Source organism: Ailuropoda melanoleuca, chromosome 2, assembly GCF_002007445.2.
Source record: "Ailuropoda melanoleuca isolate Jingjing chromosome 2, ASM200744v2, whole genome shotgun sequence".
Classification (NCBI taxonomy): domain Eukaryota; kingdom Metazoa; phylum Chordata; class Mammalia; order Carnivora; family Ursidae; genus Ailuropoda; species Ailuropoda melanoleuca.
In genome coordinates, this window is record NC_048219.1 from 49,761,311 (window position 1) to 49,786,378 (window position 25,068).

Consider the following 25,068-nt stretch of genomic DNA (forward strand, 5'->3'; position numbering starts at 1 on the left):
ATTGAAGATTTTGATTGGAAAATGGCTTTTTTTTGTTTTAGTTGCAATAAAGCATTCTTGTGGATAATTAGGCTATTCCTGCCTAACAGTTACACATATAAAATGTAATAGCCTGTGAAAGCATGTAGCAGAATGCCATGGGCACCACTACTAGACACTCAAAAAATGTGAGTTGAGTCTGAATCCTGTAAAGGACTTGTAAACTCTGCACCGAGATAAGATATGAGAAAGGAATGCTCTAACAGTACTGTCCAATAGAAATATAATGTGAGCGACAAATGTAACTTTAAATTTTCCAGTAGGCACATGAAAAAGTAAGATGAAAGAAGTGAAATTAATTTTAATAATATATTTTCTTAAACCCAATTTATATTAATAAGATTTTATATTTTTTGATACAGAGCTTTCAAAGTCCATTGTGTATTTTACACTTACAGCACAGCTCAGTTCTGACTAGCCACATTTCATGTGCTCAGTAGATACATGTGGCTAGCACGTACTGTGTTGGACACCACAGCTCCATAGTTTCATAGCTTGGAATCTGGTGTCAGATGACCTGTTTTGAATCCTGCCATTCCATTTCTTAACTGTGTGAGTATGGATCATCACTTAACATTTCTGTACATTAGCTTCTAGATATATAAAATGAAAAAAAGAATAGTAACTATCTCAAAGGATTGTTGTGAGAATTATGAGATAATGTATGTAAAGCATGTAACTTGGCTTCTGGCAAGTAGTAAGTGCAAAATAAATGTATATTGGTTTCATAACACTCTTACTGTTGTCATTAAATAGTAAGCATTGCTTAGTTTCCATGTCTTCTTCCTGTAAATAGTTGATTATCGCCACCAAAATGTTCCCACTTAAAATTCTAAACCAATCACTAAATAGCAAAGAAATATTGATAAGCCAGGAGGAAAAAGGTTGTGAGTGGTATCTGTATGGCCTTTGAGTCTCCCGCAACTACCGTTATTCAGTTTGCTATTTTTCTTTTTTTTTTTTTAATTTTATTTATTTATTTGACAGAGAGAGACAGCCAGCGAGAGAGGGAACACAAGTAGGGGGAATGGGAGAGGAAGAAGCAGGCTCTTAGCGGAGAAACCTGATGTGGGGCTCGATCCCAGAACGCTGGGATCACGCCCTGAGCCGAAGGCAGACGCTTAACGACTGCGCCACCCAGGCACCCCAGTTTGCTATTATTCTTAACAGGCTTATCAGATCTTTTGACTTTTTGAACTTAGCATCATTATAGGTGCTTATCAGGGAATAAAATTTGTGTCTAATAATTTACAGCTTTACTGCCAACACTGAAATACTTTATTGTCTTTTCTGCGCTCAGCCATTTGGGGGCAAGATGTTTTTTCTGCTCTCAGCCATTTGGGGGCAAGATGTTTTTTCTGCTCTCAGCCATTTGGGGGCAAGATGTATGGATACATTGTTTTCTTTCCTTCTATGTAAACCCTTAGAGGAAAGTGCACAAAACAAAAAAGCATAGTGATTTATCCCACTCTCTTGTGTAACTATCATGTAGATCAAAAAATAAAGCATTGCAGGGAAGCCTGGGTGGCTCAGTGGGTTAAGTGTCTGATCTTGAGGTCCTGGGATTGAGGCCTGCATCGGGCTCGCCGTTCTTCTTCTTCCTTTGCCCCTCCCCCTGTTCATGCTCTCTCTCTTTCATATAAATAAATAAAATCTTTGAAAAAATACTTTAAAAAATAAAACATTGCCAGGGCACCTGGCTGGCTTGGTTGGTGGAACATGCGACTCTTGATCTCAGATTTGTGAGTTTGAGCCCCACATTGGGTATAGAGGCTAATTTAAAAAATCTTTATGGGCATCTGTGTGGCTCAGTCGGTTAAACGTTTGCCTTCTGCCCAGGTGATGATCCCAGGGTCCTGGGATTGAGTCCTATGCCGGGCTCCCTGCTCAGTGTGGAGTCTGCTTCTCTGTCTTCCTCTGCTGCTCCGCCTGCTTGTGCTCTGTCAAATAAATAAATAAAATCTTTACTCTTAAAGATTTTATTTATTTATTTATTTGACAGAGCATGAGAGAAAGAGCACAATCTTTAAAAAAAATAAAAATAAAAAAATAAAACATTGACAACTCCCTAGAAGGTCCCCTTGTACCTGGTCCCAATCATCACCCCTCCCCCACACACCTAAAACTAACCACTGTCCTGATGCTCACGCTAATTACCTCCTGGCTTTTCCAACAGTTTGACCAACTAAATGTAGTCCTGATCACTATAGTTTAATTTTGCTTGTTTTGAACTTTATGTGAATGAAATCATACATATAATTCTTCACTCAACATGTGAGATTCATCCTTATTCTTGCATATAGCAGGAATTCATTTTTATTCACTTTTATTGTTGTATTTCCTTGTTTGAATATACCCCAGTTTGTGTATTCTATGGTAGATGGACAATTGTGGGTTTTTTTCTAGTTTGGAGTTGTTATAAGCAGTGTTGTTACCAACATTCTTTTACGTATATAGCCATGCATTTCTGTAAAAAAAACACCTAAGGATAGAATGCTAATCACAGAGAATGCAATCTTGAACTTTCAGAGATACTGCCAAGCTCTCCAGAGTGGTTCTACCAATTGAATTTCTTCCAGGGGTTTGTGAATTTCCATTGCTATACATCTTTAACAAAAAAAAATTGCCATTTTTTCCAATTTATGGTATTCTGTTGGGTGTGTAATGATAATGTGTTTTTTGCATTTTTTTCGGCTAAGAAAAATTTGGTAAGATGTTTCTGAAAATATTGACTAATGTGAAGCCATTAGTTTCCAGTTTTCTAAGCTGTCTTTGTCTTTCAGTACCACAATCAAGAATTTTTACTTTTTAGAAAGAGTATTTTAAATTTTAATTTGATTCATGAAAGCAGGTAGCTTGAGATATTACTCAGTATTCTTTCTTTATACTTATTGGCTTATCTACAAAAACAGGTGAATCATTTCTCTTCATAATTTAAGCTGCCATTCTAGGAATCATAACAGTTACTGAAATGAGAGGTATGGTCTGTGGTTTATGAAATTAAATTTGAAGAATAAATCTTTCCAGTTCCTCTGAGCCATTTTTCTTTGTTAGTTTTTTGTTTTGTTTTGTTTTGTTTTTAGCAAAGTACTAGTTAGTTACTGTTGAGTGAAGTAAAACAGACTTTTATCAGCTCATGGGTAATGTCTGAAAGGTAAAGTGAAAATAGCTGAAGTCATATGGAACCAAGATTTAACTTAATTGACTCGTAATTTAATCCTGCTTTAAAAGTGGTTTGGCATAATGAAAATTGTACTGAGATTTCGTTTTCCACAATTAATACTAACAATGGAAAAATAAGAAGATAAAGGTTTGAAAGTTGTAAATGCCAGTTCAATTTTATAAATGATTTATCTCTCAAAGTTTGTGCATTTTTTAAAATCACATGTGCACTGAAAAGAAAATAATGGGAGTTTTTCTGGATTATTGAATGTCTAAAAATACCAATCTGATGGCTGTTCATAAGCATAAAACCAATTATGTTGTTTAGTTCCCAAGTTCAATGAAAAATTTAAATTTCTAAAAGAACGTATATTTTTGAAAGTAGAATAATTTAACTTCTTATTAGTTCTATTAATAGTCATTTAGTAGTAGAAGGCTTTTAAGCTGTGAAGTTAGGTACTTTAAAAGGGTTGATGTAACCTTCATCTGGAAACAATTATAATTTAAACTTGGAAGACAAATGGTTAAGTTGTCAAATGTGGGCTCCCAAAATATAAAGTAGGAGAAAAAAATATGCGTATGGAATAGGAATAGGAATGAACCAGTTATGTCTTATTTGCTTTTCTGCTTGGCTTACAGTTTGGAATATAAATTCATTGCAAAACTTGAGTTTAAACTAAATTAATGGTTTGCATTTAAGAAAAAACTCTACATTTCCTGTATAGAATCACAAATGTCCATGTTTTCTGGTACTTGATGGTTTTAAATAGAACTTGGAAAATTTCTGGTAAAGGTAATGAACTTCTATTTTGTGAAAAATGATGGAATAGAAATTTGGATGAATGAAAGCCAAAGAGATTTCTAGTTCCTTCTTAAAGAAGATAAAGTATCTGACAAATTTAGCAGATCGAGGATCAGTAAGAAAAATTAGTATATATTTTGTTCTTTGCTTTTTCATAGTTGTGATAAATTTTAAAGAATATCAGTTGTTTGCTACAATGTAGACACATCTGTAAGCAAGTTCAGTATTTATTTGAAAATCTAATGTTAACAGATTTCTGATGATAGTATGTGAAGATATTGATACCACATTCAGAATGCTGCATGTGTTAATAGGTAGACTGTCTTGGCATGGCCAGATAAAACCATTTGCCAAAGTATTTAAACCCTTTCAGCCCTTATAATCATTGGGACGGTTATATTTGACCCTCACATAGCCAGAGTAAACATCAGGGACCTAGCTCTGATTGTTTTTGGCCTTTCAGTGTTTCAAAGTAGGCCTTAAGGACTGAAGAACATATCTATCTATCATCCGGGTGAGCTTGGAGCCCGACTTGAGTCTTGATCCTAGGACCTGGGATCATGACCTGAGCCAAAACCAGGAGTCAGCCACTTAACCAATGGAACCACCCAGGCGCCCCTAGAGATACTTTCTTCCTAAATTGTTTTAATTGATCAGTTTATCACAAGTGACTGGCCAGACAACATTTTACGTTAACAATTCATTTAATTTGAATGAACCTACTCATTTTCACAATTTGGGTAAGGTCACTTGCAGCTAATTTGGTGTTTCAGACTGCTCTGGTTTATGCTGATTTTACAATGTATGGCAGATAATCCAACTCTAGTTATATACCAGTTAAATTATTACATATCCAAAAACTTTTTAAATCTGATATTAAGTTTAATCCCTTTTTAAAGTAAAAAGTCTGCTTTATAGTACTTTCTCTTCTGCTTGGCAATATTTCAGAATTAGCTAAACAATGAATACACTTTGAGAATCTTATCAGGTTATACCCCATTGGTTTGTATTTATTGTTTTTCTTTTAGGTTCCAGTCTAAATCAAGATGAAAGAAAGAAAGAAAGAAAGAAAGAAAGAAAGAAAGAAAGAAAGAAAGAAAGAAAGAAAGAGGAAAGAGCAAGCAAGCAACAGCATTTTTTTTTTTTTAAGATTTTATTTATTTATTTGACAGAGATAGAGACAGCCAGCGAGAGGGGGAACACAAGCCGGGGGAGTGGGAGAGGAAGAAGCAGGCTCATAGCGGAAGAGCCTGATGTGGGGCTCGATCCCATATTGCCGGGATCATGCACTGAGCCGAAGGCAGACGCTTAACAACTGCGCCACCCAGGTGCCCTGGAATATCAGTTTCTTAACTTTTCTTCTTTTACTTTTAAGATAAAGATACAGATACCACCATGAAGGGGAATATGGATGAATTTGGCCTGCGAGACTCCTTGAGCGTTGCATCAACTGATTCCTTTGCTTCAGCAGCAGAGGTAGGACAGTATGTTCCCAGTGAGAATTTCTCATTCTTTTTCACCCAGAGAGTATAGTTTTGCCACTGTGCTGTAATTCAGTTGCCATTTATGTAGTATTTACTATGTGGTAGATACCAGGTTACAAAGATGACTGTAACATGAATATGAGTTTGCACAGGAGCTTATAGTCTTTTTAGAGAGGTGAACATGTAAACACATACTTTAGAGGTACGCTGTCATATACTGTGGATTATGGGTGAGGCATGTAAGTATCGTAATGGAAAGTAATATCTTATATCAGGACTCTTAAAAATGTTTAGATTCCGGGGTGCATGGGTGGCTCAGTCGGTTAAACATAAGCCTTCGGCTCCAGTCATGACCCCAGGGTCCTGGGATCGAGCCCTGCATCAGGCTCCCTGCTTAGCGGAGCGTCTGCTTCTCCCTCTCCCTCTGCTCCTCCCCCTGCTTATACTCTCTCTCTCTGTCAAATAAATAAATAAAATCTTAAAAAAAAATGTTTAGATTCTTTAGCTTAGAAATCATACTTGTAGATATATTTTTTAAAGATTTTTATTTATTTATTAGAGAGAGCATGCAGTGGAGAGGGGCAGAGGGAGAGGGAGAGAGAAACTCAAGCGGACTCCATGCTGAGTGCAGAGCCCCACTTGGAGCTCTATCTCATGATCCTGAGATCAGGATCTGAGCCGAAACCAAGAGTCAGTCACTCAACTGTGCCACTCAGGCACCCCTAGGTGTTTCTTTCCAGAAGGTGATCAGATTCAAAGATTTATATATATATGAAAATAATCACTATGGCATTTTAACAATAATGAAAAACTGGAAATAGTCTAATGCCAAATTATGGTGCATACATAATTTGAAATATTGTAGTGCCAAAAACATGTTTCCGTTTGTTTTTAATGACATGGGAACATTCGTTAAATGAAAAAAGTAGTAGGTAAAGCTTTATATAGAGAGTATGATTGTAATTTTATAATTAGAAAAAACAGAAAAACATGTATGTAGTATATAAGTATTTAGGCAGAGAAAAAAGTCTAGATATAAATACACCAATGTGTAAACAATGGTGATCAATGAATTATAAATTTATAGGTTGATTTCTACTGAGATTTAAATTTTTTATCGAAAGAGAGTGCTTGCACAGTTCTCATCTTTTATAGTTTTTTCTACTTAAAACAACTTTAAAAATCACATATGCTCAGTTTTATCTTAGAATAACTTTATTTTTATGGTAGATTTTGGATATTAATGCTGTCTTTTTTCATATAAATCGTATCACACATCTGTAATTCATTCTGTAGTGTAGAAAGCTTTAATATTCCAATACCTTGTACCCTCAGCCTTGATTCTGACTTTTTAATTTTAATTTTATTGTTATTCTTATTTTTATTTATTTTTATTTTTTTTTTTTTTAAAGATTTTTTATTTATTTATTAGACAGAGATAGAGACAGCCAGCGAGAGAGGGAACACAAGCAGGGAGAGTGGGAGGAAGAAGCAGGCTCATAGCTAAGGAGCCTGACGTGGGGCTCGATCCCATAACGCCGGAATCACGCCCTGAGCTCAAGGCAGACGCTTAACCGCTGTGCCACCCAGGCGCCCCATGTTATTCTTATTTTTAAAGATATTTATTTGACAGAGAGAGAGTACAAGCAGGGGGAGCGGTAAGCAGAGGGAGGGAGAGAAGCAGGCTTCCCCGCTAAGCAGGGAGCCCGATGTGGGGCTCAATCCCAGGCCCCTGGGATCATGACCTGAGCTGAAGGCAGATGCTTAACCAACTGAGCCACCTAGACACCCCTAATTTTATTATTTTTTAAAGATTTTTAAAAATTTATTTGAGTGCATGAGAGAGAATGAGTAGGAGGAGGGGCAGGGGAGAGAGAAAATCCGAAGCTGACTCCATGCTGAGTGCAGAGCCCGATGTGGTGCTCAATTGCACAACCACGAGATCATGACCCAAGCCAAAATCAAGAGTCTGATGCTCAACCAGCTGAGCCACCCAGGCACTCCTCTGCCTTTTTTAAAGATGTACTGATCATAATCTTTAATCTTCTCAAGATTTTTTTTATATGTATATGTAAATTTTAGTTATTGCTTACGTTAGCATCTCCTGAATTATTTACATTTTCCTTATATTTTTGTATTTGTAAGTTTGGAATAGATAAAACACATCTACTTCGCTTCCCTTTTACTATTTGATACAGACAGCTTTATCTTTCTGTTCTTTTTTTAAAATTTTCTTCCAGCTTCTGTGAGATATAATTGATATATAATGTATAAATTTAAGGTGTACAATGTGGTGATTTGATACATACATATTGTGAAATAATTACCATAGTAAGATTAATTAATATGTCCATCACCTCACAGGATTATGTGTATATTGGGGGGGGGTTGAGAATGTTTCATATTTACTCTCTTAGCAACTTTCAAGTATATAATACAGTATTGTTAACTGTAGTTGCCATGCTGTGCAGTAGATCCCCAAGATTTCTTAGTCTTCTCACTGGAAGTTTGTACCCTTTGACCAACATCTCCCCATTTCCCTCACTCAGCCTCTGGCAACCACCATTCTGCTCTCTGTTTCTATGGGTTTAGCTTTTTCAAAAAGATTCCACGTGTGAGTGATAGAATACAGTATTTGTGTTTCTCTGACTTATTTCACTTAGCATAATGCCTTCGCAGTCCATCCATATTGTCGCAAATGGCAGGATTTCCTTCTTTATCACGGACGAATAATATACTTTACACACACACACACCTCTACACGCTCTGTATCTTCTTTATCTGTTTATCTGTTAACAGGACATTTAGGTTTTTTCCATATATTATTGGCTATTGTGAATAATGCTGCAGTGAACATGGCAGTGCAGATATCTCAAAATAGTGATTTCATTTCCTTTGGATATATACCCACAAATGGGATTGGTTGGATGATATGGTAGTTCTGTTTTAATTCTTGAGGAACTTCTGTATTGTTTTCCATAGTAGCTGTACCAATTTACATTCCCACCAACAGTGTACCCGGTATCCCTATTATCCTTGTCCTTGCCAATATTTGTTATCTCTTGTGTTTTTGATAATAGCCCATTCTAACAGATGTGAGGTGATATCTCACTGTGGTTTTGATTTGTATTTCCCTAATTATTAATGATTTTGAGCACCTTTTCATGTGCCTATTGGCTATGTGTCTTATTTGGAAAAATGTCAATTCAAGTCATCGGTCCATTTTTTAATTGGATTTTTTCTGCTATTGAGTTCTATGGGCTCCTTATATATTTTGGATATTAACTCCTTATCAAATAGATAGTTTACAGATATTTTCTCCCATTCAGTAAATTACCTTTTCATTTTGTTGATTGTTTCTTTTGCTCTACATAAGGTTTTCAGTTTGATGTAAGTCCCGCTTATTTACTTTTGCCTTCATTACTTGTGATTTTGGTGTTATATCCAAAATATCGTTTTCAAGGCCAGTGTCAAAGAGCTTTTTCCCTATGTTATCTTTTAGCAGATACATGGTTTCAGGTCTTATGTTTAAGTCTTTTTTTTTTAAGTAGTCTCTGTGCCCAGTGTGGGGCCCAATGCAAGGCTTGAATTCACAACCCTGACATCAAGACCTGAGCTGAGATCAAGAGTTGGACGCTTAACCAGTTGAGCCACCCAGGCATCCCTCACGTTTAAGTCTTTAGTCTATTTTGAGCCAATTTTCTGAGTGGTGTAAGATGGATGTTCAATTCATTCTTCTGCATGTGATTATCCAATTTTCCCATAACTGTTTATTGAAGAGACTGTCATTTCCTCATTGAGTATTCTTGGCTCTCTTGTGAAATATAGGTTGGCCTTATATGCAAGGGTTTATTTCTAGGCTCTTGATTCTGTTACATTGGTCTATGTGCCTGTTTTTATACCAGTACCATACTGTGTAATTACTATAGCTTTGTAGTATAGTTTGAAACTGGGAAGTGTGATGCCTCCAGTATTGTTCTTTCTCAGGATCACTTTGGCTCTTTGGGATGTCATGTGGTTCCACACAAATTTTAGGATTGTTTTTTCTATTTCTGTGAAGAATGCCACTGGAATTTTGAATCTAAAATGGCTTTAGGGATTTTAACAATATTAAATCTTTTGATCCATGAACATGAAGTATCTTTTCACTTATTTAGCCACTTCAGTTTCTTCATCAAAGTCTTAAAAGTTTTCAATGTACAGATTTTCACCACCTTGGTTAAAGTTTTTTTTAAAGATTTTATTTATTTATTTGATAGAGCAAGCGAGCACAAGCAGGGGGAGCAGCAGAGGGAGAGGGAGAAGAAGGCTCCCTACTGAGCAAGGAGCCCGATGAGGGGCTGGATCCCAGAACCCTGGGATCATGACCTGAGCTGAAGGCAGATGCTGACTGAGCCACCCAGGCCCCCCTCCTTGGTAAAATTTATTCCTAAGTATTTTATTCTTTTTATTACTATTATAATAGGGTTGTTTTCTTAATTTCGCCTTCTCTCTTCTCTTTCTCTCGTTCTGTTCGTTTCAGGCATACAATATAGTGATTCAACAGTTCTCCATGTTACTTCGTGCTCATCATGATAAGTGTACTCTTTTTTTTTTTTTTTTTTTTAAAGATTTTATTTATTTATTTGACAGNGCGATAGAGACAGCCCGCGAGAGAGGGAACACAAGCAGGGGGAGTGGGAGAGGAAGAAGCAGGCTCACAGCAGAGGAGCCTGATGTGGGGCTCGATCCCATAATGCCGGGATCACGCCCTGAGCCGAAGGCAGATGCTTAACCGCTGTGCCACCCAGGCGCCCCGATAAGTGTACTCTTAATCCCCTTCACTTACTTCACCCCTCGCCCCACCCACCTCCCCTCTGGTAACCATCAGTTTGTTCTCTATAGTTTAGAGTTTGTTTTTAATTTCATCTTTTTTTCCTTTGTTTTATTTCCAAATTCTCATATGAGTGAAATCATGTGGTATTTATCTTCTCTGACATATTTCATTTAGCAATATACCCTGTAGATCTATCCATGTTGTCGCAAATGGCAAGATTTCATTCTTTTTTATGGCTAAATAATATTCCATTGTGTGTGTGCGTTTGTGTGTGTGTGTATGTGTGTATATAATATTTTCTTTACACTACATTTTCTTTCTTTTTTTTTTTTTTTTAAAGATTTTATTTATTTATTCGACAGAGATAGAGACAGCCAGCGAGAGAGGGAACACAAGCAGGGGGAGTGGGAGAGGAAGAAGCAGACTCATAGCTGANGAGGAGCCTGATGTGGGGCTCGCCCACAACGCTGGGATCACGCCCTGAGCCGAAGGCAGACGCTTTAACCGCTGTGCCACCCAGGCGCCCCTACACTACATTTTCTTAATCCATTTATCCATTGAGGGACACTTGGGCTGCTTCCACAATTTGGCTATTATAAATAATGCTTCATTAAGTATAAGGGTGCATATATCTTTTCAAATTAGTGTTTTCATATTCTTTGGGTAAATACCCAATAGTGGACTTACTGGATCATAAGGTAGTTCTATTTTTAATTTTTTGAGGAACCTCCACATTGTTTTCCACAGTAGCTGCATCAGTTCACATTCTCACCAGCAGAGCACAAGGGTTCCTTTTTCCCACATCCTTGCCAATACTTGTTGTTTCTTGTTTTTGATTTCAGCCATTCTGACAGGTGTGAGGTGATGTCTCATTGTGGTTTTGATTTGTATGTCCTGATGATGAGTGATGTTGAGCCTCTTTTCATGTGTGTTGGCCATTTGGTTGTCTTCTTTGGAGAAATGTCTGTTCATGTCTTCTCATTTTTTTTTTTTTTTGGATCATTTGTTTTTTGGTGTTGAATTGCATTAATTCCTTATATATTTTGGATACTAACCCTTTACTGGATATGTCATTTGCAAGTATCTTCTCCCATTCAGTAGGTTATCTTTTAATTTTGTTGATTATTTCCTTCACAGTGAAGAAGCTTTTTATTTTGATGTAGTCCCAATAATTTGTTTTTGCTTTTGTTTTCCTTACCTCAGAAGACATTATCTAGAAAAATGTTGCTGTGGCTTATGTCAAAGAAATTACTTCTTGTGCTCTCTTCTAGGATTTTTATGGTTTCAGGTCTCCCATTTAGGTCCTTAATCTATCTTGAGATTGTTTTGTTTTTGTTTTTGTTTTTGTTTTCTTGAGAGAGAGCACACACGAGCAGGGTGAAAGGTGCTGAGGGAGAGAGACAATTCTAAGCAGATTCCATGCCTAGCATGGAGCCCAAAAGTGGGGCTCGATCTCACAACCCTGAGATCATGACCTGAGCTAAAGTCAAAAGCCAGACGCTTAACCAACTAAGCCACCCAGGCACCCCTTGAGTTTATTTTTATGTATGGTATAAGAAAGTGGTCCAGTTTCATTCTTTTGCATGTAGCTGTCCAGTTTTGCCAACACGGTTTGTTGAAGAGACTCTCTTTTTCCCATTGCATATTCTTGCCTCCTTTGTTGTAGATTAATTGACCATATAATCATGGGTTTATTTCTGGTCTATTCTGTTCCACTGATCTGTGTGTCTGTTTTTGTGCCAGTACCATACTGTTTTGATTACTATAGCTTTGTAGTAAATTTTGAAATCTGAGACTGTGATACTTCCATTTTGTTTTTCTTTTCCGAGATTGCCTTGGCTATTCAAGATCTTTCATGGTTCCATACAAATTTTAGGATTGTTCTAGTTTTGTGAAAAATGCTGTTAGTGTTTTGATAGGGATTGCATTAAATTTGTAGATTGCTCTATGTAGTATGGACATTTTAACATTATTTGTTCTTCCAATCCACGAGCATGGAAAATCTTTCTATTTTTGTCATACTCAGTTTCTTTCATCAGTGTTCTATAGTTTTCAGAGCACAGGGCCTTCACCTCTTTGGTTAAGTTTATCCCTAGGTATTTTACTCCTTTTGGTGCAATCGTAAATAGGACTGTTTTGTTCATTTCTCTTTCTGCTACTTCATAATTAGTGTATAGAAATGCAACAGGTTTCTGTATATTTGTATCCTGTGACCTACTGAATTCATTTATCTGTTCTAGTTTTTTGGTGCAGTCATATAAATATATATATGTGTGTGTGTGTGTGCGTGTGTATATATATATTCATGTCATCTGCAAATAGTGACAGTTTTGCTTCTTCCTTACCAACCTGGATGCCTTTTACTTCTTTTTCTTGTCTGTTTGCTATGGCTGGGACTTGAATTCGTATGTTGAATAAAGGTGGTGAAAGTGGACATCCTTGTCTTGTTCTTTTTTTTTTTTTTTTTTTAAGATTTTATTTATTTGACAGAGAAGAGAGTGAGCAAAAGCAGGGGGATCGGCAGGCAGAGGGAGAGGGAGAAGTAGGCTCCCACAGAGCAGGGAGCCCAATGCAGGGGCTCAGTCCCAGGGCCCAAGGATCATGACCCAAGCCGAAGGCAGTCATTTAACCAACTGAGCCACCCAGGTGCCCCTCTTTGTCCTGTTTTTGACCTTAGTAAAGCTCTCAGTTTTTCAGCATTGAATATGATGTTACCTATTGTATTTTCATATATGGTCTTTATTATGTTGAAATATGTTCCCTCTAAACTACTTTGTTGAGGGTTTTTATCATGAATGCATATTCTACTTTGTCAAAAGTTTTTCTGTATCTATTGAAATGATCATATGATTTTTATCCTTTCTCTTTTTGATGTAATGTATCACGTTGATTGACTTGTGACTATTGGACCGCCCTTGCATCCTGGGAATACACCCCACTTGATCATGGTGAATGATTTTTTAAAGGTATTGTTAGATTCAGTTTGCTAATAAAAATATTGTTGGGGATTTTTGCATCTATGTTCATTACAGATATTGACCTGTAGTTCTCTTTTTTGTAGAGACTATCTGGTTTTGGTATCAGGGTAATGTGAGTCTCATAAAATGAATTTGGAAGTTTTCCTTCCTCTTCTATTTTTTGGAATAGTTTGAGAAGAATAGGTAGTACCTCTTTAAATGTTTGATAGAATTCACCTGAAGCCATCTGGTCCTAAACATTTGTTAGTTGGGAGTTTTTTGATTAGTGATTCAGTTTCATTGCTGGTAATTGGTCTGTTCAAATTTTCTGTTTCTTCTTGATTCAGTTTCAGAAGGTTAGATGTTTTTAGGAATTTATCCATATCTTATAGGTTGTCCAATTTGTTGGCATATAATTTTTCATAATATTCTCTTGAAATGCTTTGTATTTCTGTGGTGTTGGTTGTCATTTCTCCTCTTTCATTTCTGATTTTGTTTATTTGAGTGTTTTTTTTTTAATGGGTCTGGCTAAAGGTTTATCCATTTTGTTATCTTTTAAAAGAGCCAGCTTCTTGTTTCATTAATCTGTTCTGTTGTGTTTTTGTTTTGTTTTGTTTTTTTTAGTTTCTATTTCATTTACTTTTATTCTAATCTTTATTATTTCCTTCCTTCGAGGAAGGAAGGTGTTGTGTTTTCTTTGTTCTTCTTTTCCTAGCTCTGTTAGGTGTAAGGTTAGGTTGTTTATTTGAGATTTTTCTTGCTTCTTGAGTTAGGCCTATATTGCTATAAATTTCCCTCTTACAGCAGCTTTTGTTTCATCCCAAAGATTTTGGACCATTTTGTTTTCATTTTCATTTGTCTCCATGTATTTTTTGATTTCATCTTTGATTTCTCAGTTGTCCCATTCATTGTTTAGTAGCATGTTACTTAACCTCTGTATGTATTTGTGTTATTTCTAGATTTTTTTTCTTTCTTTTTTTTTCTAGATTTTTTTCTTATTGTTGATTTCTAGTTTCAAAACACTGTGGTTGGAAAAGATGTATGTTATGACTTTGATTTTTTTAATCTGTTGATGCTTATTTTGTGACGTAATTATGTGATCTATTCTGGAGAATGTTCATGTGTACTTGAAAAAGAATATATATTCTGCTGTTTCAGGGTGGAATGTTCTGACTATATCTGTTAGATCCATCTTTTCCAATGTGTCATTGAAAACCACTGTTTCCTGTTTTCTTTTTGGATGATCTATCCATTGATGTAAGTGGGGCGTTAAAGTCCCTACTATTATTGTATTACTATTGATCATTTCATTTATGTTTTTTATTAGCTGCTTTCTGTATCTGGATGCTCCCATGCTGGGTGCATAAAAGTTTATTGTTTTATCTTCTTTTTGAATTGTTCTCTTTATGATTATATAGTGTCCTTCTTTTTCTCTTCTAACAGTGTTTGTTTTGAAGTCTATTTTGTCAGGGCGTCTAGGTGGCACAATCAGTTAAGCATCTGGCTCTTGGTTTCACCTCAGGTCTTGATCTCAGGGTCATGAGGTTGAAGCCTCCTGCCGGCCTCCATGCTCAGCACAGAGTCTGCCTAACATTCTCTCTTCCTTTCCCTCTGCCCCTTCTGTTCATGCTCTCTCTCTCTCAATCTCTCTCTAAAATAAATAAATAATTCCTTTAAAGTCTATTTTGTCTGGGGCGCCTGGCTGGCTTGGCCAGTAGAGCATATGACTCTTGATTTCAGGGTCATGAATTCTCTTTTCATTGTTGAGTATGATACTAACTATGGCTTGTCATATATGGCCTTTATTGCGTTAAGGTACATTTTTTCTATACCAAATTTACTGAGAGTTTTTAACATAAAAGGATGTTCTATTTTGTCAAATACTTTTTATCTTTCTGTTCTGTAGATACTTATGTCCTAGATGATTTATAAGGAGAATTGCTACTCACTTTGCATTTTTCTGCTGTGAGGAATGATGTACCTAATTGCTGTGGTTTCTTTTTAATATGCAACTTTAAAAAATATTTTGCCAAGTGTTCATTATACTACTCTGTTGTTTAAGTTACAGGGGTTTGATAAAAAGAATCCTTATGGAAAAGAAAATACATGAAAGCCACAAGAAGGGCTCAATATTTGAGAAACATCTTAGGAATGCTTCTAGGGTATAAATGTATGATCTTGGAATGTGACTGTTCCAAAATAAGTTCTTTTCTAAGAAATGTTTGTTACATTATTTTTAATTGCATTTATTATATGCCAGATACTTAAATTAGGGAAAACTATTTTAATGAAGAAAGTTATTAAGAAAATAAGATCTGAACTCCTTGGGAAGTTAAACAGTTTGTGAACATTCGAAAGATTTACTCAATTACCAGAAAGATTTCTTGCTTATTTAGAGTAAAGAAATCCTGGCATAGGCTTTTTTCTAAGTTAGGTCAGTCATTTGTGAAAGTGATTAACAAGATTTTCCTATATAAGCTTTGCCAAACATTGGTTTGGAACTGCAGCCTTTTTTCTCTGAAAAGTCTTTTTTTAAGTAATAGCTTTACTGAGAAATTGCTCACATGCTATAAAATTCATTTTTTAAAAGTATACACTTGAGTGGATTTTAGTGTATTCACAGAGTTGTGCTACCAGTAACACGTACTACTTCCAGAACATTTTTATCACCCCAAAAAGAAACCCCCACGTATTAGTAATCACGTTCTGTTCTCTCCTACCCCCAGCCCTTGACAAGCACTGATCTACCTCTCTCTCTGTGGATTTGCCTATTCTGGACATTTTATATAAATAGAATTGTACAATATGTGACCTTTTGGGTTGATGTTCTTTCACTTAGAGTAATGTTTTGAAGTTCTGAAGGTCTTTTTAATGTTAGGATACTGCTGCACTGAGTGCTCCTAGCTCTCCCATCTGTTAAAGAGATTGTCATTTAATAGGTAGAAACTAATACTGCAAAGAGTAATTTTTAGCTGTGGATTCAATTTTTCTTAGAATTAACACTCTGCAGCATGTGTGTGTGTTTAATATATAAATTACAGGGTGCTCTTTAAAGAGAAAATTTTAGGGGCACCTGGGTGTCTCAGTTTGTTAAGTCAGACTTTTTTTTTTTTAAGATTTTAGTTACTTGTTAGAGAGCATGCACATGCACAAGGTAGAGGAGGGGCAGAAGGAGAGGAAGAAGCAGACTCCCCACTGAGCAAGGAGCCTGACTTGGGGTCAATCCCAGGACCCCGAGATCATGACCTGAGCTGAAGGCAGATGCTTAACCAACTGAGCCACCCAGCCACCAAGACCTAAGTGTTGGACTCTTGATTTAGGCTCAGGTCATGATCTCAGGGTCATGAGGTTGGGCCCCCATTGGCCTCTACACTTGGCATGAAGTCTGCTTGAGATTCTCTCTTCCTCTGAAAAAACAAAAGAGAGAGAAAATTTCATTTCTTATAATCCAGATACCTCTACTTATACACTAAATGGAAGCTTTAGCTATATGCTAAATGGAAGCTTGAAAATTTTTAATTTTTTTTAATTTAAAAAAAATTTAAAATTCTTTGTTTTTTTACAAAATTTATTTGAGAGAGAGAACAAGTGCCAGAGCATGGGGTAGGGGAAGGGCAGAGGAAGGGAGAGAATCTCAAGGAGACTCCCTGAGCTTAGAGCCAGATGTGGGGCTTGATCCCATGACCCTGAGATCATGACCATAATGGAAACCAAGAGTCTGGCACTCAACCGATTGAGCCACCCAGGTGCTCCTTGAAAATTTGCTTTTTAATACCCACCTCTCTGACTTGATAGGACTTGTTGATAGCAATCCAAAATAATATATTAATTATAATATGCAAAATGATAAGGATAAATATTTAGAATAATAATAATCTGAGAAGGGAGAGCTGTATCTGCCATTTAATATTTCTGTTTCCTGAATTGTCTTCCTTCCTCTGGGGTCAATTTTGTCTGTCTTGGGCTTTCATTCTTGTACTGGTGGTTTTCTTCTCAAATTTGAAAGCTTAATTGGTGACTGGATTGATATTCTTAGATAGATTGTGTGGGTTTGCAATGTGTTATAATGTTTGTTTTTCCCATGAACAGGAAGACTAACTGGACTTTGTTTACTTCTTTGAGGTCTGTGGATTGGTATGCTTTTCTTTAGGATAATGGTCTGGAAATGGGCAAGGCGTACCTCCATACAGAATGAAAAAGGCACCCTAGCAGCCTTTGTCTCCCCAGGCAGACCAGATAATTTTTTTCTTTTTTGAGAGAAAGAGCACAACGTGGTGGGGGGAGGGGGTGAGAATTCCAAGCAGGCTCCACATCCAGCGCAAAGTCCAACGTGGAGCTTGATCCTACCACTCACGATCATGACCTGAGCTGAAATCAAGAGTCTGTCATTTAACTTACTGAGCCACCCAGGCACCCCCAGATAATTTTTAAAGGGAAATGTTACCTGGTTGAAAATTTGTTTTTCTACAGGCTATCTTCCTGTTCAGGGAAGAAAGGGAAAGAGCAGGAATTAGAATGACATGTGGGACTACTGTAGTTGTTTGGACACAGACTTTCATTTAACCTCCCGTTTTTAATTCCTCTTCTTCACTCCTGTCACATACCTGCCTACTCCAAGCCTGGTGCTCTTTGAGGCTCTGCTTAGAAAATGTCTCTCCCTTGACTATATCCCCTGTTAAATATATTCTGGACTATGGGTTCCTCATCATTTTTATCTTTCCACACACTTCCATTTGTTTTCCAGTTTGGGGAAATTTGTGTGTCTTTCTTTTGCTGTTGTATTGTTACCACTATTATATTAGTATCTGTTACTGTATAATAATTACCCAGAACTTATTGTCTTAAGACAACAATAAAACTCAGGTGTGGACTTGGGGCTAGGGCTGAAGCTGTGAGGACCCCCTAGGCCTCAGGGGTATGTCCTGGATCGCAGGACTCTGTGCCCCAATTGGGGGGTTAATTCTGGGTGTCCTTGATTTCCTGGGGATTAAGTTGGGCAGAGGGTGTATGTCTTTTCATTAATCTAGTAGTTAGAGCCTTCTAAATCCTGGGGGCTCCACACTGGCGTCTAATGAAGGCTCAAGAGTTTTGGAATGGGATTGAGGCACCCCCCTCTTTGTGTTGGTTCTGCTCTGCACTCAGTGGGGAGTCTGCTTCAAGATTTTTTCCCTCTACCCCCCCCCACACGTGCACATGCATGCACTCTCTCTCTTTCAAATACATAAATAATTCTTTAAAAAAGAGAGAGACTTATTTAAATGATCACTTCAGTGAAACCAGCAATAAGCAAGGTAGACCAATAAATCAGGACTTGACGCTGGAATCTGTCATTGTTGGATTTATTCATTTCTTATTAGTATAAATTATTTTATATAGAAAGTTTAATTGGAGCCCCATTTTCCTCCTCAGAATTTTTCTCTACTGACAGGTGAACATAAATCCTATTTGTTTTTGATAGTGGTACAAAACTTTATTTAATATCTAAAGAACTTCCAAGTTATTTTATAATGTATTAGTTTTTTTAACCCCAGAAGCACATTGCCTTTAGCATAATATATTTTCCTTAAAGTATGGAGGGAAATATTAAAACAATGTATAATATCAGGTATTGTCATTTCTGTTTACTTTTTTTTTTGTCTCTGATCTAATAGCCATATTTATACTATCTTAAATATTGCTGATGCTTAAACTTCTTTCCCCTTGGGTTTTCAGATAAGGCTGATAGGAGAGTTGTAAATTGATATTTAAGAGTGTAAGCTCTGGAATTAATGCCTGGGTTTAAATTCTGCCATTTGGTTGTGGGACGTGGGGCAAGTTCCTGCTAATCTGAATCTCTGTTGCTTTATCTGTAAAATGTGGGTAATAACAGTACCTACTTTATGAATTGTTCTAAAGATTAAATCAGATTATCAAGTTAATGCATTTAGCACAGCACTGGGTGCATATGAAGTGCCAAAACTACAGCACAGAGAAATACTTCTAGCACAATAGAGTAACAATCTCCAGAAATCTTTTCTGGAAAAGCAATGAAAACACTGGCAAGAATTGTCAAAATCAAAATTTTAAGAACTCTGAAAATTAATGAAAGACTTATTTCAGAAACTCAAGGGGCTTTTCATTTCAAGAAAAATGGCTGAACCCCCATAAGAACAGTGAACTTTGTGGATTTTTAATTTGATCTGTTCCCATCTGCCTCTCTTCCATATTCTTGAAAACCAACAATCTCACAACTGTGGTAACTGCAAAAACCAGACCTGGCAACCACTAAAAGAAACTTAATGATTTTGGAGTTTCACAAAATTCTATTTTGACCTATATGGCAGCTCCCTGCAAAGTTCCTTCTCAGGACTTAACCTTTATTTGATCTGACTTAGAGCATGCTCCATAGGAGAGTCCTATCCCTATGGCCTTTGTTAAAAACGATCAGTGGGGGGCGCCTGGGTGGCACAGCGGTTAGGCGTCTGCCTTCGGCTCAGGGCGTGATCCCGGCGTTAAGGGATTCGAGCCCCACATCAGGCTCCTCCGCTATGAGCCTGCTTCTTCCTCTCCCACTCCCCCTGCTTGTGTTCCCTCTCTCGCTGGCTGTCTCTATCTCTGTCAAATAAATAAATANAAAAAAAAAAAAAAACAATCAGTGGCAATTGTTTAACATTATAGCTACCTGAGGTGGTGATACCAGTGAGGGCTAATAAGAGGTTGACCAAAAAACTTAAAAGGAAAAATTGGGCAATGAGATTTTATTAACAGGGGGCTTTGAAAAGTTCCAACATATTTCTGGGAATCTAGAAGGCCACAGGCATGTGCAGGATTGCACATATGTCCAGGAAAGACCCTAAAAGTCCCTGACCCCTCACCTCTGGCTGACCTTGATGTTCTGCATAAGCAGGGAGTAAAAGTTAAGGCAGAAAAGAGGGGAAAATTATTAATTGGAATTTATCAAAAGTAAAAACTTTTGTTGGTCAAAGGACACCAATAGGGGCGCCTGGGTGGCTTAGTCGTTAAGCGTCTGCCTTCAGCTCAGGTCATGATCCCAGGGTGCTGGTATCAAGCCCCGAATTGGGCTTCCTGCTAGGCAGGAAGCCTGCTTCTCTCACTCCCACTCCCACTCCCCCTGCTTGTGTTCTCTCTCTCACACTCTCTGTCAAATAAATAAATAAAAATCTTAAAAAAAAAAGACACCAATAAGAAAGTGAAAAAAACAGCAGATTGGGAGAAGTATTTGTAAATCATGTGTCTTATAAAGACACATATCCAGAATAGATAATCGTTATAACTCAACAACAAATGGACAAATAACCCAATTTAAAAATGGGCAAAGGATTTGAATAAACATTTCTCCAAAGAAGATATATAGAGGCCAGTGAGGAGATGAAAGATGTTCAACATTGTCATTAGCGAGATTAAACCACTTCATACCCACTAGAGTGGCTATAATATAAAAAATGAATAATAATATGGGCCCCTGGGTGGCTCAGTCCATTAAGTGTCTGCCTTTGGCTCAGGTGATATTCTCAGGTTGTGAGATTGAGCCATATCAGGCTCCTTGCTCAGCAGGAAGTCTGCTTCTCCCTTTGCCCCTTCCCCCTGCTTGTGTGAGCGCCCTCTCTCTCTCTCTCAAATAATAAAAAGTCTTTTAAAAATATATAATAATAATAATTATTGGTGAAGGTGTGAAAAAATCTAAATCATTGTACATCGCTAGTGGGAGTGGAACAGGGTGTGGTCTCTTTGCCAAACAGTTTGACAGTTCCTCAAAAAGTTAAACATAGAGTGGGGTGCTTGGGTGGCTTAGTTGGTTAAGCATCAACTCTTGATTTTTGTCTCAGGTCATGATCTCAGGGTTGGGAGATTGAGCCCCACATTGGGGTCTATGCCCTGCTTAAGATTCTCTCTCTCTCCCCCGCCACCACCCTCAAAACAAAAATTTAAAAATTTAAAAATTTAAAAATTAAAATGTTAAACATAGAGTAACCATCTGACCCTTCCTTCCTCTTGTAGGTGTATACTCAAGAGAATTGAAAACATTAAAAACTTTTACACAAATGTTCAAAGCAACCTTATTCATGATAACCAAAAGTGGAAACAACGTAAATGTCTATCAATTGAGGAATAGATAAAAAAAGAAAGTGGTATATCTATACAATTTGGCCATAAAAAAGAATGAAGTACTGACACTAGCTACATCATAGGGGAACCTTGAAAACATTATGCTAAGTGAAAGAAACCAAACACAAAAGGCCACATATTGTTTGTAAACATGAAGTTTCCAAAGTAGGAGACTCCAGAGACTAAGGGTAGATTAACTCCCAGGGGCTAGAGAAAAGGGGAAATGGGGATGACTGATGATAGGTAAGGGGGTTCCTGTTGGGGTGGTAAAAATATTCTGGAACTAAAAGGTGGTGTTAATTGCAAAACCCAGTAAACATGCTGAAAAAAAAAAACCTGAATTGTACGCTTAAAAGGATGAATTTTATAGTATGTGAATTATATCTCAATAAAGGTATTAAAAAACAAAAGACATGGTGTATATATATATACAATGAAATATTACGCAGCCATCAAAAAATGAAATCTTGTCATTTGCAATGGCGTGGATGGAGCTAGAGGGTATTATGCTAAGCAAAATAAGTCAATCAGAGAAAGACAATTATCATATGATCTCACTGATATGTGGAATTTAAAAACAGGGCAGAGGATCACAGGGGAAGAGAGGAAAAAATGAAACAAAACAAAATCAGAGAGGGAGACAAACCATAAGAGACTCTATCTTAGGAAACAAACTGAGGGTTGCTGGAGGGGAGGGAGGTGGAGGGATGGGGTAACTGGGTGATGGACATTGGGGAGGGTATGTGATGTAATGGGCAGTGGGTGTTATATAAGACTGATGAATCACAGGCTTGCTAGTGTGCATGTGTGTGCGTGCGCACACGTGCTCTCTCTCAAATAAATAATAAAATCTTAAAAAAAAAAAAATCCAGGGGCACCTGGGTGGCTCAGTCTAGAGCATGCTTCTCTTGATCTCGGGGTTGAGTTCAAGCCCCTAATCGAGTGTAGCAATTACTTAAAAATTTTAAAAAGATCTCAACAAAACAAAAAGACAAAAACCCCTACCACGTGCTATATAAATGGATCACCTGGTATTGAAAAATAAAAATCACTCCAAAGCTTTCTTGCTTAGCTGGCTGCTCTATAGTGTTTGCAGTTGTTACTGCTTAATGAATTGTCCGAAGCCTGGAATTTCATCTGCAGAGCTGTTATGCTAGCCAGAGGTGCATGACTGTTTTTCAGTTATACAAAGGTTAGTCAGAGCTGGCTATGAGAAGAAATTCCTTAGAATTGGCCAAACTGAGATGGCAGTATTTTTGTAGAAAGTTTTACTTCATTTACAATTGTGAGTTCTAATATTTTCAAGCATTCTTTGGATGATAAAATCCTCTCCTCTTTTTTTTTTTCCAATGCTTCATCTTCAGTTATTCTTATTGAACTATAAGGTACTGCTTTTCTGTGTATCCTATGGATTTAAGTTGTTGAATTCAGAAGCTTGATATAAAGTTATACTCATTTTTACAACTTGAAATAAAGTGAATTTAGAGCTCACTAGCTGTAAAATCTTATAGAATGATTTTTATGGGTTTAATAAAATTGAGTATGTTTTGATGTTAGCAAGATCCTGTTTTCTATCTTTTATAGTTTTTCTTCTTCTCTCAGTGTAATCTGTTGTAATGCACTGTATTCCTAGCTTGCGGAGCACAGAGAAGGACGGCATGCCTACAGTCTAGAGTCTCTCTGCCACTGCCCTTTCTATGAGGAAGCCATGCATTTAGTTGAAGAAGGGAAAATTTACTCAAGAGTGCTTAGGTACCATTTCAGTTTTGCTTTTGTTTATGAAAAATATGAAGGTGCTGTTGCTATGTTTGTGTAATATTTATTAAAGATGTTTATGAGAATGGGGGAAATGTCTTTTAGGCTCAAAAAATTTTTTTTTACATTTTTGTCATTATTGAAAAGACATGTGTTTTATATTAAGGTCCTGACGTTAAGCCTTGAGTCTAGATTTATAGTGGGCTTGATCTTGAATGCAGTTTAACAGTTGTCTTCCCTGTTCATTACATAGAACTGAAATGTTGGAGTGCCTAGGAGACAGTGATTTTCTCGCCAAACTTCACTGTATTCGACAGGCTTTTCAGGTATTTTTTTTAACATTAAGTGACTTCACCTAGCCACTCACCCCCACCCCTATGCTACAGAGTCCAGCTAAGTATAAACAGGACAGCTCTTTGCTCTTTATTATCCTTATTTTTAATGGCAGGTATAAAATCTACTAAGTTAATTTTTCCTGCCTGCTACTTCCTTTCATTTGTCCTCATTTGTCTTTGTCCTCTGCCGCGGCTTCCCAGGTCCACCACACTCTGTCAAACAGGGTGTTCTGATGCTGGAGATGGGTACAAATGGCTGCTTAAAATAAAAATCCTCTTATTATCAATTAGTATGTTTTCTAGATTGTTTTGTATTTGAATCACTTATAAAATCACTGATTTCCTAAAATGAAATAAGATCACTGAACAAAAAATTCTCTTTAATTTTTCTACATTTTGGGGACTATGTAACATTTATTTTGGATTTTCTAATATTAAATTGATAGAATTTAAAATTGTATTTATTTCCCTTTAATCTTTTATGATTATAGGTTTCAAGAGCTATCTTTAAAACCTTAGTACAACTTTTCTCTGTGGTCTACCTGTGGAAATAGTACCACGTGCAATGCATTGACTGTATTATGGTCATTTATGTGTAGATGTGCTATGGAGTCAAATGTCCATTCAGATTAATTATAGGTTTCTTTTTTCTTTGGCATTGGATATTTTTTCAGGTAATACTTTCAGAAACAGCCAACAGGATATTCCTTGCTGAGAGTGGAAGGAAAATTTTATCAGCATTAATTGTGAAAGCACGAAAGGTAAACTTGTTTTGTTGGCAAGTTTTTTACTGTTGATTACTGAAGATTACCATACATTACATTGTAATACATTGAATTTATAACAGAAGAAAAAGTTCTTCTAGATCGTTGGAAAGGTTCACATTTTAAAAATAAATTACCCAAAGAGCATTGACTTCTACTTGGGTTGATTTAGTTTCTATGTATGAAGTCTACACTATTTTGATCAAGTTGTTGTTGCTCATACATTGTTTCCAGTTTTCTGTAAAGTCTGTGAGTGTCGTGTGGGGCTTATCATTAGATCTAAATACTACAGCCACCACTATTATTTCTAATACATTTTCTTTCTTTTTTTTTTTTTTTTTAAGATTTTTTTTTTTTGACAGAGAGAGACAGCCAGCGAGAGAGGGAACACAAGCAGGGGGAGTGGGAGAGGAAGAAGCAGGCTCCTAGTGGAGGAGCCTGATGTGGGGCTGGAACCCAGAACGCTGGGATCACGCCCTGAGCCGAAGGCAGACGCTTAATCACTGCGCTACCCAGGCGCCCCTAATACATTTTCACTTACCTTCCTCAAATCATGTTCAGGGAGGTTCCAGGAAATAGTGTAGATCTCAGATATCTGGAAATACAAATTGAGTTGCCTCTTACTCTTGTTCATGGGACTGAATGAGGCAGAGCCATCACAAGAACTTCATTAAGACTGTAAGGAACCGGGGCGCCTGGGTGGCACAGCGGTTAAGCGTCTGCCTTCGGCTCAGGGCGTGATCCCGGCGTTACAGGATCGAGCCCCACATCAGGCTCCTCTGCTATGAGCCTGCTTCTTCCTCTCCCACTCCCCCTGCTTGTGTTCCCTCTCTCGCTGGCTGTCTCTC

At 37.1% G+C, this 25,068-nt stretch overlaps 1 protein-coding gene across 4 annotated transcripts in view; it reads left to right on the forward strand.

The window, feature by feature from the left end:
* Nucleotides 1-25,068, forward strand: part of MIGA1 (mitoguardin 1) — an 85,370-nt gene that overhangs the window by 48,207 nt on the left and 12,095 nt on the right. For all 4 annotated transcript variants that reach the window (XR_004623277.1, XM_034653745.1, XM_034653744.1 and 1 more), the window contains exons 8-11: nucleotides 5,379-5,479; nucleotides 23,000-23,118; nucleotides 23,375-23,447; nucleotides 24,131-24,217. Coding sequence is in view for 3 of the 4 variants with exons in the window: in XM_034653745.1 (XP_034509636.1) it covers nucleotides 5,379-5,479; nucleotides 23,000-23,118; nucleotides 23,375-23,447; nucleotides 24,131-24,217 (380 nt within the window). In the remaining variant the exon portion in view is untranslated. The remainder of the gene's footprint in view (nucleotides 1-5,378; nucleotides 5,480-22,999; nucleotides 23,119-23,374; nucleotides 23,448-24,130; nucleotides 24,218-25,068) is intronic.